Raw genomic sequence first — 15,046 nt, forward strand, 5'->3', positions numbered from 1 at the left:
ATGAGTGGAGGAAAAATTATTACAAAATAAGGACAAATAGGGAAAGGGGAGAGGGGAGGAAGAGAGGAGGGGAGAGGTGACTCTCAAAGTAAAAACGGTTATAAAATGTTTTTTTTTGGAGAGAGGGGCTGGGGGTAGAGCACTTCCAGCAATAAACTCCAGCCCTGGCAGGACAAGGCTCGAGCCCAGGCAACAGCTTCCAACGGGCCAAGCTTGCCCAGGCAAGCCGTGGGCCCCATGAGACAAGGCCAGCCTGACCTCTAGACTGGATTTGCTGACGTCAGCAACAACAAAAATTATTAAAAATCTTTTAAAAATCTAAAAAATACTAAAATTTTCAGAATTTTTTTAAAAATAAATACTTAGTCATATTTTTCACTTCCCACACCAAAACTCTATACAAATTACTCTCCTCATATCTCTGTTGCCATGGCAATAGGTGGAAACACACCTTACTTTTTGCAAGGGCTGCCACTATTCACGTGAATAATATCTGCCCTTGCCTCCCCTTGCCATTTACCATGGTAAATGGGTGGAAGTGCTCTTAGAAGGGACTTATACAAATTTATTATTGAAATTGTTAAAAGTAGTAGGAATATGGAATGTTATTGATAAGAAATAAATGAATAAAATTGCTACAGCAGATTTGTCTGATTAGACAATAGATAAGCAGAGGATTATGCAGCTGCTGCAGAGAGAGCGCTTAGTTCCTCTACTCATGAAAATGAACCCATAGCAGGCAGCCATGGAGTCTCTGTCTCCCTCTGCAACATTCATCATATCCACAAAATTCTCACTCAAACCTCGCAAAACCCAGTCCCAAACCCCCACTACGAACCTCAGATTCCCCATCTCACCAACCCATAAGAACCCATTTACTTTTTATTCTGTTTCTCACAGTTCTTGTAGTTGTTTCTCAGTTAAAACATGTGCAGCTTCAACATCAACAACAGCGACACCTTCCACTTCTCTTCCTATATCTTCCACTTCCAGTGACAACCGCCACTGGATTGTGCTCATGGAGGCTCCTCCACAAGGGGTCCATTCGAAACAAGAAGTTATTGAATACTATGTTAAAACCCTTCAAAGTGTTTTGGGCAAGTGGGTATGCTATAAACTCTTTTCTCCAGTATGGCATTGCTTAGATTTTCGCCTGAATTGTGTTTTAATGTTTTTGTTTTCAGTGAGAAGGATGCTCAAATGTGTATATATGATGCTTCTTGGGATACCCATTTTGGCTTTTGCTGTGATATTGAGGAAGAAACTTCCCGCAAGCTCGCATGTAAAATTCTATCATTTTCACTGATGTTTTATTGAATTGGTTTTTGCTACAGACTAGATGTTTGTGTTCTTTTTTGATTGTCATGAAATGAGTGCTTCTGAGATGTTCTGTTTGAAGAGATAATGAACTTCTATGAGGTTTGGTCATTCGTTATTGCTAATGTTGTTGAATGACTTAATTATTTGTATGTAATTTATGTAGGTTTACCAGGGGTTTTATCAGTTAAGCCTGACCCGGATTATAGTTCTGCAAAAAAGGATTATAGTCCACCAAATGTTCAATCAGGTTTTATGTCTTACCCTCAAAGTGGAAATACTTTCTTATTTCCTCTTTCTGACACCAAAAGGTGGCTCGTTCGAATGGATAAACCCAGCATTGGGGTTGTAACAAAGGCGCAAATGGTTGATTATTATGCTCAGATACTAACAAAGGTCTTGGGGAAGTAAGTCTTAGATTCTGAGCATCAATGCTGTTTGCGTTCTTAAACTATTTTGTTTTTTCTAATTGGTACTGTATTTTGCTCTTTTGGTAGTGAGAAGGATGCACAAATGTGTATTTATCATGTTTCCTGGCAATCTAACTTTGGGTTCTGTTGTGAACTTGATGAAGAGTGTGCACGGGAGGTAGCTGGTTAGTGTATGCTCTTAGTTTCTCTATGCCACATTTGTGTTAACAATTGTCTTCTTGAGGACTAATGATCCTATATGCTGCAGGTGTTCCTGGTGTTTTATCTGTCGAGCCTGACAAGAATTGGGAGTCGGAGAACAAAGATTATGGAGGTTTTCTCCTCTTCTAACTTTTATAAGATCTTTCTTGAATAATATCTACTTACGGTTATCATCTTAGAATCAGATGTAATATCTTCTAACTCGTTGCTAGGTTAGGCTTTGCTTCTTGATTTGAATGCCTTTTAAACTGATGTTGCAAACCTAATGTCTTCTTTTCAACTTCAGAGAGCAATGTCACTGACGAGATAACTTATAGAGCAATTTAATTAAATTTGTTGAGTAACTTTTGATGTCCTTAGAGAATTGTTTCTTACTACTTGTTGAAAAATTTAAATGTGTCATTGTAATTTTAGTCCAAAAGGTTGGACTTAGAAGGTTATGCAGATCGATGCCCAGATGACTTTGTTCCTTGGTCAACAAATGAATAGGAATTGGGAAGACTTTGATAATGTATAACACAAGAAGATTTTCAGAGCAATTGTTAAGATTGTGAAGGTGTATGGCCATGCAATAGAAATCACATAATCCCGCAAACATAGAAATATTTTGAATTTTGATATGGGCAGAAAATGGTGTAAATGAGATTAACCACAAGGAGAAAGCTGAAGGAAATAATTGCTACAGCCGAATTTGTAGGTTATCTGACACCATGAGATGGTGCAAACCTCATTTCAAAGTTAAATATTACACATCCTGGAATGTAAAAATAGAAAGAGCTTGATTTCATGGTATGTGAAAGTCTTGGAGTTTTGCCAATAATTGTCAGAAGGGACCTGTTACTGATCATAGAAAGAACAGATTCAGCAGATGACAGGTCATGGGTTCCTGGTCCTGAGTATTTTTTCCTATGGAGTTCTTCAATACATCATTTTGGTTACTCATTCCTTAACAATTCTTAAATATTTGGGAAGAGGCTTGGTAGTATCTGATAATCTGATGGAGCTTGACGTGTGTTGAACTATAGTTTTCCTTTAAATTATTAGCTTTATTCCCGATCCCTTGCACTAAAGGATGACATCTTTTGTACCATGTTTATCAAGTTGTAGGAAACATGCATTTATTAGTGATTTCAATATAGTTTTTTCACCTCGGTCATTTTTGTTTATTGCTGATGGTTTATATGAAGTTAAAGTTTCCTGAAGGAACATGAAATGGGTTGTTAACAACCTGACATTATTATTCGTAATTACAAACAATTATGGTTTTTTTTTTAAAATTTTCTTTTTAAGAGTGCAATTGATGATAGTTGTTTTTTCCCAACATTATTCGGGTCCTTTTCTATTTAATGGCACCAATGCTAACCATTACAGCAATAGATTCCACCTGTAAACAATGTCAATGAGTTATGAATATGTGTTTCTCAGGTAAGAATTTGCAGAGTTCTACGGATCTGTCGACATCTGGAGAGGCAAGTGAAACAACCCCGACAAAAACAAAGAAACTTTTTGTTACTGGTATGTTGCAACTTTTATTCTGATGTGAAACATTGATGTTCATTTATTTACATATAATTGCTTGCTTGTTAATCTGATTCTTTGGAAGCCTAATATTTTCAAATAGGCAATCAAAAATACCCTGTAATGCTAACTATGTTTTAACTCTTTACTAGAGTTATCCGTTGTAATTATTCAAAAGATCTCGATATTCTTCAATATGTGTAGCTTCTTTCTCCCTCTCATTGCATATTCACTTGAAATTGCTAAAAAGATTTTAGTTTCTGAACAGGCCTATCATTTTATACATCTGAGAAAACCCTCCGGGCAGCATTTGAAGGCTTTGGTGAGCTTGTTGAAGGTACTACACTTTTTTTTAAGCATAAAATGGGGTTTTCAATTTGATGGCAGTATATGCTCATTCTAATTAAATGTTTGCCTCAACAGTTAAAATAATAATGGACAAAATTTCTAAAAGGTCCAAAGGTTATGCATTCATAGAATACACCACGGAGGAAGCTGCTAGTGCAGCACTCAGAGAGATGAATGGCAAGGCAAGTTTCAACATGCTCTTCATTTTTATAAACTGATTCGAATAAATCAAACACGTAGGCGTAGTCTTTCTTGTCTTTGGTACATGTTTTACATGTTCATAAAACAGATCCAACACTCTGAAGAGGAAAGCTTAGCCTATTTTTTGTTGATGATTCTTGCAGATCATTAATGGCTGGATGATAGTTGTTGATGTTGCCAAGACTAGCCCTCCAAGATACAGCAGGAGTCAGAGCAGACCAGCAACCAGATGAAAGAGAGAGAAGGTTATAGAGAGATTTGTCACTAAGAATTGAATTATTTTGTGCCCAGCATCCTAAATATTGACATTGAGTTCATATAAGGAACTTTGTCAGTACCACAATATTTTTGCATTTTCAAAGAATTGACCTACATATTTTCTGTTGCAATGATAAGAGCCCATGGGTAGAACTTGCCCCTAAAAACCGGCTAATAAGGAAGTGTACCCAAATGCTCTTAAACCATCCTAGGATCTGCTATTTTTCCATTATTTTTCCAAAGTGATATCTCGAGTCCTAAAATGCAGGATAGTGGCATTCAGCTGTTGGCTCCTTGTGCCTTTTCCCTTTTAAAATATGGCCCAAGTGGCTACCACAAGCTGCATAGTGATCTCATTTCTCCTCTCATTTGGGCCAGGATAACAATGTAAGGCTCTAGGCTGGCCCTCACAGAATGCAGGCCAATAGCATCCAGAATCAAACTTGGTAGTTGACGGTTTAAGGACCACATTCATTGGTTTAAAAGTTTGAGGACTCAAATGAAGACTTTTGAAAAATTCAGGGACCATTCATGATACAAACTCTAAATGGGGTGACTTTTAACTCATTTCATCTGCTCAAGTTATGAAGACTTTTAAATCAAAATAATTTGTTTGGCTTTGAAGTAAGTCTATTTATGGATACTGTAATTATGATTTTTTATTATAGAGAAATAGTACCAATAAGGTCACCAAATTTAGAAAAGATACACAACTTTCCAAGTGTTGCAACGAAATTGTTGAATTTCAGAATGTTTCTAGAATGGAAAATTCCACGAATGGAAATAGTACTAATGTCACCAAAATTTAGAATTTACTAATTTTCTCGCATTTCATTTAATTTTAAGGGGGTGTATCTAATTCAAACTTGTAATGATTTTTAAAAGCCTGGTGGTATTCAATTTAAATTTTTAAGGAGTTTATAAAAGTTTGGTGGTATTCAGTAATGACTTTTAGAAAGTCTTTAAAAGTTTGGCGGTATCTAAAAAGTTAATGACTTTTAAAAAACTTATTAAATAAATGACTTTTCCATACTTTTAAGGCTAATGGTTAACTGTATGAAAGTATTTAATAATTTGTCTATGAATACACCCCTTAATCATTGTAATCATCTATGCATTTTCTCGAGTCCCTTTTCTAAGCTGTAAAACCTAACCTATTGCTTTGCATCATGATGCTCATATATATATATATATATAAGACTGCCAGTTTCTTCCACCCACAATATCACTTCATATCATATAGTTCTTTATTTTTCAACACATCCGAAATCTCTGCTTTTAGATGGAGAAGCAAACAGCCATAGCCTCTTCTTGTCTCTTCCTTTTATACATCGCCACGTTTACAGGTTAGTGCTAAGTACAAAAACAAATATACATGTTCTTGATAATCATATATTAACTGTAGCCACAAATTATTATTTAGACAAAGCAAAATGTATTATATTGTCATATTTACTCTTTGTCCCTTATTGCCTTTGATATATAATGGAAGAAGTTCTTGAAGCACATCATCACCATCATCGTCATAATCGTCATGGTTCTGTGAAGCTTTTCGTTTTCGGGGATTCGTATGCTGATACTGGAAATACTGGAAAATCTGTGTCTGCTTCATGGAAGGAACCTTATGGCATCAATTTTCCGGGAAAGCCAGCTGGTCGATTTTCAGATGGTTTCGTGCTCACTGATTATATAGGTTCCTTCTCTCTTAAGAGTATTTTCCTCAATCCAAAAATATATGTTAGATTATGAGTGTATGTTTGCCTCTATAGTTGAATTTTACTTTTTCTAGTACGTTTACATGTGAAATATTTGACAAGAAATTACTCTTCATATATTATTTAAACATGGACAATTCAAATATATATTTTTAGGTCTATTTATTTGCAAAAATAAATTAAACCGTAACACGCATAAAATAAATTTTATAAAGTTAACAAAACCAAAACAAAAACAAAAACAAAAACAAATTTAAACAAGAAAATCAAATATACATCTTTGGATTTACATATTCACCATTGGAGCAAAAACTATATTTACACCCTTCGGATATGTAAAGAGGATGTTAAAGTTGCTTTACACCCCTTAAAATACACTGCTCTTACTACTAGATTGGGATTGTGAGTGCATGATTTTATCTATATTTTAATTTGTAATTGCATTATTGTTTGTTTAACCAAATTCTAAAAACAAAAAGAAAACAAGACAAAAACCAATATTTTATTTTATTTTAATTTTGTTTTATGAAATGCCTCTCTGAGATGTTGCGATGTATTGCAGCTTCCTTTTTGGGCATAAGCTCTCCAGTGCCTTACACTTTGAGAAAATTTGTGAAGAAATCAAAACTAGAGTCTGGGATGAACTTTGCATATGGAGGGACAGGTGTTTTTGATACAGTGTTTGGTGGACCAAACTTGACCACCCAAATCGACTTTTTCCAACAGCTGCTTGAACAAAAACTCTATAGTACCAAAAACGACGTCGTTAACTCGTCCATTGCTCTCGTATCAGTTGCGGGTAACGACTACGCTGCTTATTTTGGCAACCACACTGAGGTAAGTGGTTAAGCTAACTCTATCTGTTTGTTGACATGCATCATGCATGCAATGTAGGCAAGTCGTAAAGCTTTTATTTTATTTTATTTTTCTTTAATAATTTAAGTGAGACATGTGTGCAACACATGATTTTATGTAATAGATTCTATAACAGAGTTAGCATATGGAGCCAAATTATGGATTTTGAAAAATCGAGATGACATAAGTTTTTCTTTAATGTAAAAAAATGAAAAATAACGTACGAGTTCATGTGAGATTTCTAAAATTTTACTTAATTATTATTGTACCGCACAATTATCATATCTTCAGGATTTCGCAGTGGTCACCAAATCCATTATTAAGCAGCTTGCTGTGGATCTAGAGCGTATACATGGTTTGGGAGTGAGAAAAATAGCTGTTACAGCAATAGGGCCCCTGGGATGTCTGCCCCGCATGACTTCCTTTCTTTCATATCAGAATTGTAGTGAAGTTGCCAATTTGGTTTCAATTTTCCATAACCAGATTTTGCGTCAAAAAGTGGAAGAGTTGAACAAGGAGACTAAGAAATCTTCATTTGTAATCTTGGATCTTTATAACGCATCTCTGTCTGCAATTATGCTCCCAAAACACCATCAAGGTAATTAATTAATTAACTCTTTGTGGTGAGCGGTAATTTTGTCCTTTCTACTAGTATTACTTTCGGATATGTCACATTTACTCATCACCTTGCTCACCACCTTTCTAATAAAGGTCGATATCACCTATGTGGGTCCTCCTCATCTGTATACAAGGTGGTCAAGAAATATAAACTCATGTATACTACTTTAACTTTTTTTTGGATAGCAGGATACTCGACACTCCAGATTAATCCACTGAAGCCATGTTGTGTTGGGGTGAGCAAAGAATACTCATGCGGGAGTGTGGATGAGAATGGAGCAAAGAAGTACATTGTATGCGATAAGCCCAAACTTTCTTTCTTTTGGGACATGATTCACCCTTCGCAGAATGGCTGGCATGAAGTTTATTCCGCTATAAAATCTTCTCTTCGTCAATTGTATTTGTGATTTGTTGTGTAGTTTAAATATTGGCCCTAAAAGGTTGGTTTACCCAATATATCATAATAGATATAAAAGAGACTAATAGGTGGTTGGATTGCTTGATACTTTATCAACTTCTTTGCATGATAGAAGTACAAATAGTGTGATTTTAACTAGCTAGAATAAGAAGCCAGCACATAAGATATAAAGCGATCCATAGAAAACATTAAAATGAGCATCCACGCTTAATAAATATGCATTCGCATATCTTCTTTGTGCAAAATAAAAACACATTCGCAACGAGCTACAGTGACACTGTAATGTACTTTCGAATTCCACATTTTCTTAGTTAAGCTAAAATGAAGTATTTTAACATGTGTTATTGAATAGATTAACTGTCCGGTTAAGCAAGCCCTGCCGCTAGCTTCCACCCAGACAAAAAATGTGAGCGCCTAGCGCGAAAGGTTGCTTTACAATATATATATATATATATATATAAGGCGCATTAGCGCTTTAGTTTTCAATTCAATAAGGGGAGATTTCCATACTATAGGTTAATATACAATTAGATTAATATTTTACAAGTTACTAGTATTTTAGGGGACATATCATGCCTATTGATATATATATTTGTTTTGCCAAAGTTAAGAAGAGGAGGGGGGTTTTATTAGACACCTTGCCAATGTGTCATAGGGGTTCTTTAAACCTAAGGAAATCTGTGGGAGCTATTTCTTCCCACGAGGATATGCGATTGAAAGATTACCCTTTCTTCTTTGCCGCATCTTTCTCCCTGCAAAATAGATTGAAATAAGAGGACCACACCCGGGGGGTGTTGACCGAAGGCCCTCCAATGCCTAAGTTAGTTCAATTGATTTAGGAAAAACAATAGCTAAATAGGGTACGGAGATATATATGTAAGGTGTAAACTGGGTGGGCGAAGCCGTGAGTGGTGGCTGGAGCCTTATGTAAAAGGGAGAGAGAGTATGGCGGCTAGGGTTTGTGAGGGATAATCTCTGCAGAGTTTCAGTAGGAATTTAGATGTACCTCAACGCTTGTGCGTAGCCATCTATTTATAGGGGCCTCGGAGGCTAGGGTTTTAGAAGAATAATTCTGCAGATGGAAAGAAATTATTCTTCCCTGATTTTGCGAGATTGGCTTAATTAGGGATTTGATAATTAAGGTAGGAATCAAATCAATCCCAATTAAATCAGGTAACTCCCAATTAGGTCAAATAATCCCCAAATAGAAGGAAATATTTGACCTAGGGTTTTGCTACAATTTGGCTCCCACAAAAGCAGCGTGCAATGACGATTTTCAGGTATCTCAACAAGAACAAGAAAAAGAAAAAAGAAAAGTGAGTAGGATAGTTAAGACCTCGGATAAAGAAAAAAAAAGATGATTACCACGGGTCTCTTTAACAACCATTCCCAGATTGAATCGAAGATCGGGACCAATAGCATCTATGGTATTATCAAAAGAGGACAAAGGACGGCCAAGGACCGAGAACAGTCTCTTTCCTGTGCTATCAAGAACTAAAAGAAGGACAAGAAGGAGCAGGAATTGCGGGATACTATAGAGATAGATGGCTATGAGACCAGCATAGCCCCCATCAAACAGTTGAGGGGGTAGCTCATAACTTAGTTTCCCCTCTAGATCATTGATCCGGGAAAAGATTTCCTTCCTTCCCTTCGTCTATTCTCGTCTCGAGAGGTCTTGACGATACCCTTCTGGAGAACTGCCTTGGCCTAGTCATAGGATCGGGTTGACTATACAGACCTGTAAACTTAAATGAGCAGCGTGAAAACTTCACCAAAAGCTTGATGACTTGGTGTAGCCCAACAAGAACAACAACAACAAAAAGTGAGTAGGATAGCTAAGACATCGAATAAAGAAAAAAAAAACGATTACCACGAGTCTTTTTAACAACCATTCCCAGATTGAATTGAAGATCGGGACCAATAGCATCTATGGTATTATCAAAAGAGAACAAAGGACGGCCAAGGACCGAGAACAGTCCCTTTCCTGTGCTATCAAGAACTACAAGAAGGACAGGAAGGAGCAGGAATTGCGGGATACTATAAAGATAGATGGCTATGAGACTAGCATAGCCCCCATCAAACAGTTGAGGGGGTAGCTCATAACTTAGTTTCCCCTCTAGATCATTGATCTGAGAAAAGATTTCTTTCCTTCCCTTCGTCTATTCTTGTCTTGAGAGGTCTTGACGATACCCTTCTGGAGAACTGCCTAGGCCCAGTCATAGGATCGAGTTGACTATACAGACCCTGTAAACTTAAATGAGCAGCGTGAAAACTTCACCAAAAGCTTGATGACCTGGTGTAGCCCAACAAGAACAACAAGAAAAAAGAAAAGTGAGTAGGATAGCTAAGACCTCGGATAAAGAAAAAAAAATTTGATTACCACGGATCTCTTTAACAACCATTCCCATATTGAATTGAAGATCGGGACCAATAGCATCTATGGTATTATCAAAAGAGGACAAAGGACGGCCAAGGACCGAGAACAGTCCCTTTCATGTGCTATCAAGAACTACAAGAAGGACAATAAGGAAAAGGAATTGCGGGATACTATAGAGATAGATGGCTATAAGACTAGCATAGCCCCCATCAAACAGTTGAGGGGGTAGCTCATAACTTAGTTTCCCCTCTAGATCAATGATCCGGGAAAAGATTTCCTTTCTTCCCTTCATCTATTCTCGTCTCGAGAGGTCTTGACGATACCCTTCTGGAGAACTGCCTAGGCCCAGTCATAGGATCGAGTTGACTATACAGACCTGTAAACTTAAATGAGCAGCGTGAAAATTTCACCAAAAGCTTGATGACCTAGTGTAGCCCAACAAGAACAACAAGAACGAGAAAAAGAAAAAAGAAAAGTGAGTAGGATAGCTAAGACCTCGGATAAAGAAAAAAAGACGATTACCACGAGTCTCTTTAACAACCATTCCCAGATTGAATCGAAGATCAGGACCAATAGCATTTATGGTATTATCAAAAGAGGACAAAGGACGGCCAAGGATCAAGAACAGTCTCTTTCCTGTGCTATCAAGAACTAAAAGAAAGACAGGAAGGAGCAGGAATTGAGGGATACTATAGGGATAGAGTTTAAGGAGGAGACATGAATTTTTATTTCTTTTATTGTTGCTGTTACAATAGAAAAACGAAAAAAAAAAAAATTCCCCAATGTAAAACTGTAATCATTGATGTACACAAGTGGGCCTCTAACCTACGCCATATAAGTAGAAGTTATAGTGCAGCAAAACATGGCTACCAAACCCGTCCTTGTGTAAATGTCCTACGTGGGTTTTATATATACAATATTTAACATATTGATATATATAACATGTACGTTAAAAAGAATTGGGGGCCCTAAAAAATTGGAGGCCTTGTGCGGTGGCACCACTTGCACACCCTCAGGGCTGCCACTGCTTATGGTGAACAAAAAGATGAACCCTACAACAAATAATATAGGTCTACTAGTCTGCAAGTCTATATCTTTTTTCATTGGACTAGATGTTGTTGGCATGATGCCTATTGATCTTAGTTGCAGTATCTTTGTGGTAAGAAGGGGGCGCTTGAACAAAGGTATGATTTGGTCACTGAGGCCCATCCAAGTACAGTAGTGTTTTAGGGTTTAGGGTGAGGTACATCATAAATATTTTTAGGGTTTAAACCCTAAACTACATCAGAATAATTAAGGATTGAGCAAAATTGGATTTTAAAAAATGACAATAATTGCTAGGCTTTGAAGTAAGTTTATTTATAGAATTATACAGTAATGTCGAGAAAATATGAAATGAGAAAAGATACATAAAAAACTTTCCAAGTGCTGCAACGAAATTGTTGGATGTCATAAATGTTTTCCATCTTTTATAGAACGGAAAATGAAAATGACACTATTAAAAGTCACCAAAATTAATAAATATTCAAACAAAAAACAAATCCGTTTTTTTCTTTTCCTTTTCTAAGCTGTAAAACCTATTGCTATTAAGTAGGGTACATTGTATCATGCCCATATATATATATATATATATAAGAACGCCAGTGTCTTTCACCCAAAATCTCTGCTTTCAAATGGAGAAGCAAACCACCATCGCCTCTTCTTGTCTCTTCCTTTTATACATCGCCACTTTTACAGGTTAGTTCTTCATAACTAAATATATATGTTCTTGATATCAGCCTTTATATTTTTTTTAGACAACAAAATAAAATTGAATTTATTTGTCCTTTATTGCTTTTGATATATAGTGGCAGAAGTTCTTGAAGCTCATCATCACCTTCATCAGAACAACAGTCATGGCTCTGTGATACTTTTCGTCTTCGGGGACTCCTATGTTGATACTGGGAATATCAGAAAATATGTGTCTCTTTCATGGAAGGAACCTTATGGGATCACTTTTCCGGGAAAGCCGGCAGGCCGGTTTTCGAACGGTCGTGTCCTTACTGATTATGTAGGTTTGTTTCCTTTCTTTCTCAAGAGTATTTTCCTCTTTCCAAAAAATTATGTTAGTTTATAGGTGTAAATTTCATTTTTTTTCCTCCATTAACCGTAGTTAAGTTCATGGACCAAAGTGCGACAATGAGCAAAATTAGGAGGCAAAGTTCGATTTTGGTTGTTTATAGTATGCTAACATGTGAAATATTTGACATAAATTTATTCGTCATATATTATTTAGATATAGAAAATTTAAATATAATTGTGTTAGTAGTACTAGGTTGGGATCTTATTGGCATTATTAATTTTTTTTTATAGGGGAGCATGAATTTTAATTTGCTTGAATTATTGTTTAACCAAATCTTTTTGATACAAGTGAAAATCTACTCTAAATTAATTGAATTTACAGAAAGAGGGATTCGAACTTGAGTGCAAGGGACCGGACTCATTGCTCTAGCCAACTGGCTTAACCCAAGTATGCATTGTTTAACAAAAGTTTAAGAACAAAATAGAACCAATTTTATTTTATTTGTTCCTCTTTGACGTGTTGCAAAATTGCAGCTTCCTTTTTGAGCATAAGATCTCCGGTGCCTTACGCATTGAGATAATTTGGGAAGAAATCCAAACTACAGTCCGGGATGAACTTTGCATTTGGAGGGACAGGTGTTTTCGATACATTGGTAAGTGGACCAAACTTGACCAAATCGACTTTTTCGAACAACTGTTGCAACAAAAAGTCTATGCCAAAAACGACGTTGTTAACTCATCCATTGCTCTCGTATCAGTTGCGGGGAACGACTACGCTGCTCATTTTGGTAGACCAGGCAACGACACAAAGGTAAGTGGTTAATTCCTCAATTCTATTAGCTTGTTCTTGTTTTGTTGTCGTTTATATTACTCTCTTGCATTGGTGTATTAACATTTCTTCTAAGTAACATCTAATATAAAAAGTTATTAACGTAATGGAATTTTTCTGCTAAAAAAATACAGAAATGTCACTTGAGCTTATACACCAATTTCAATAATAATTTAGTGTCAGCAGACGAATCATGGAATTTGAAAAATCGAGATAACATCTCTTAATAGTTTTTTTTTTTACAAGCGATAATCTACTCTAAATTAATATGTTGTTATTGTATTATAATTATCTCAATTATAACAAGATGTCATTGTTGAACAATAATCTACTATTAATTTTTCTCGAGGAGTTATGTTTGCTTTTTTACATATATTCAAATTCAAGATTCCATCATTTTCTACGGAACTTTAATCAAACACAACATTATTAAAGGGTTTAGATGTTTCCAAACTATGTGGGGGTTCTTGGCATGTCCATAAATACATACATGATATATTGAATTTTGAAGAGACTTTATACTAACTTGATCGCACTCGTCGTATCTTCCAAAATGACAGGATTTGGCAATGTTTACTAATCTATTATTAAGCAGCTTACTTGTGGATTTGAAGCGTATACATGATTTGGGAGTGCAAAAAATAGCGGTTACAACAATAGAGCCCCTAGGATGTCTTCCCGGCATAACTTCCTTTCTTTCATATCAAAACTGCAATGAATTTGCCAATATGGCTTCAATGTTCCACAACCAGATTCTGCTTCAAAAGTTGGAAGAGTTGAACAAGGAGACAAAGAATTCTGCATTTGTCGACTTGGATCTCTATAATGCGTTTATGTCCGCATTGAAGCCCCCAAAACATCATCAAGGTAATAAATCCCTTTTCCGCAAACGCTAATTGATCCCTTCTACTAGTATTACTTTTGGATAGTGCTATTTGTTTTACATTTACTGATCACTTTGCTCACCGCCTTTTTAATAAAAGTAGGTACAATCATGTGGGTCCTTTTTAAATACATTTATAAGCTGATGGTCAATAAATGTGGTCCTACTCATGTATATATGTCTATCACATTCTTTTTTCGATAGCAGGATATTCGGCATTCCAGATTAACACACTAAAGCCATGTTGTGTTGGGGTCAGCAATGAATACTCATGCGGAAGTGTGGATCAGACTGGTGCAAAGAAGTACATTGTATGCGATAACCCTGATGTTTCTTTCTTTTGGGATACGGTACACCCTTCACAGAATGGTTGGCATGAAGTTTATGCCGCTATAAAACCTTCTCTTCATCAATTGTATTCATTTGGTTGGCATGATGTATAGTGTAGTTTAGACTTTGGCCCTAGAAGTTGGATTGCTTGAGAATCGCCCAATATATATCATTTGGTATGAAGAGACTAAAGATAGGGTTGGATTGCATGAGAATTGATCAATGTTTTCTTTGCATGAGAAGTAGTAATTAATTTCAAACAAGATAATTTTAAGTGAACCTAGCTTGAATAAGAAAGAAAGTGATACTAGAAAACCTTAATGGGCATCAACGCTTAATAAAACGCATTCGAAATCCATTGAAGATTAATGTACATTCGAATGCCAATTTTTCTTATCTGATCGTGAATGAAGTGTGTGTTACATTATTGAACAGATGAGCTTTTTATTTGATTTATTTATTCTTGCAATTAGATATTTAACAATTTATTAATATTTTAGGGGACATATCATGCCTATTGATCTGAGTTGCACTATCTCTGTGGTAAGCAAGGAAGGGGGCTGCCAGAACAAAGGTTACAAAATCTAACAACTATACCACACTAGGCCTTTATACCCTGAAACTACATCTCAGTATAAGAATTCTATGTAATTTAAGAATTTTATGTAATTTTCAATTCCTTCATC

General features: G+C 36.0%; 2 protein-coding genes and 1 pseudogene across 5 annotated transcripts; all 3 read left to right on the forward strand.

Moving 5' to 3' along the window:
• Positions 1-647: 647 nt before the first annotated feature.
• Positions 648-4,405, forward strand: LOC110766700 (organelle RRM domain-containing protein 1, chloroplastic-like). Its single transcript, XM_088247780.1, has 9 exons — positions 648-1,101; positions 1,185-1,282; positions 1,484-1,724; positions 1,815-1,912; positions 1,996-2,061; positions 3,375-3,464; positions 3,736-3,804; positions 3,891-3,997; positions 4,160-4,405. The coding sequence occupies exons 1-9, from the start codon at positions 746-748 to the stop codon at positions 4,247-4,249; spliced, it is 1,215 nt and encodes a 404-aa protein (XP_088103906.1). The 5' UTR covers positions 648-745; the 3' UTR covers positions 4,250-4,405.
• Positions 4,406-5,512: 1,107 nt separating this feature from the next.
• LOC110766710 (GDSL esterase/lipase At5g03610-like) lies at positions 5,513-7,966 on the forward strand. Of its 4 annotated transcripts, none has more exons than XM_088249375.1 (5): positions 5,513-5,620; positions 5,767-5,985; positions 6,552-6,826; positions 7,136-7,442; positions 7,652-7,966. In XM_088249375.1, exons 1-5 carry the CDS (start codon positions 5,557-5,559, stop codon positions 7,867-7,869), a joined length of 1,083 nt encoding a protein of 360 aa, XP_088105501.1. In that variant the 5' UTR covers positions 5,513-5,556; the 3' UTR covers positions 7,870-7,966. The 4 variants fall into 4 exon arrangements, with proteins under 4 accessions (XP_088105501.1, XP_088105505.1, XP_088105504.1 ...); XM_088249379.1 differs by having other exon boundaries at positions 7,328-7,442; XM_088249378.1 differs by having other exon boundaries at positions 5,767-5,967.
• Positions 7,967-11,930: 3,964 nt separating this feature from the next.
• LOC110748218 (GDSL esterase/lipase At5g03610-like) lies at positions 11,931-14,473 on the forward strand (annotated as a pseudogene).
• Positions 14,474-15,046: the final 573 nt, after the last annotated feature.

Source organism: Prunus avium, chromosome 2 (assembly GCF_965620075.1).
Source record: "Prunus avium chromosome 2, drPruAviu1.hap1.1, whole genome shotgun sequence".
NCBI lineage: Eukaryota > Viridiplantae > Streptophyta > Magnoliopsida > Rosales > Rosaceae > Prunus > Prunus avium.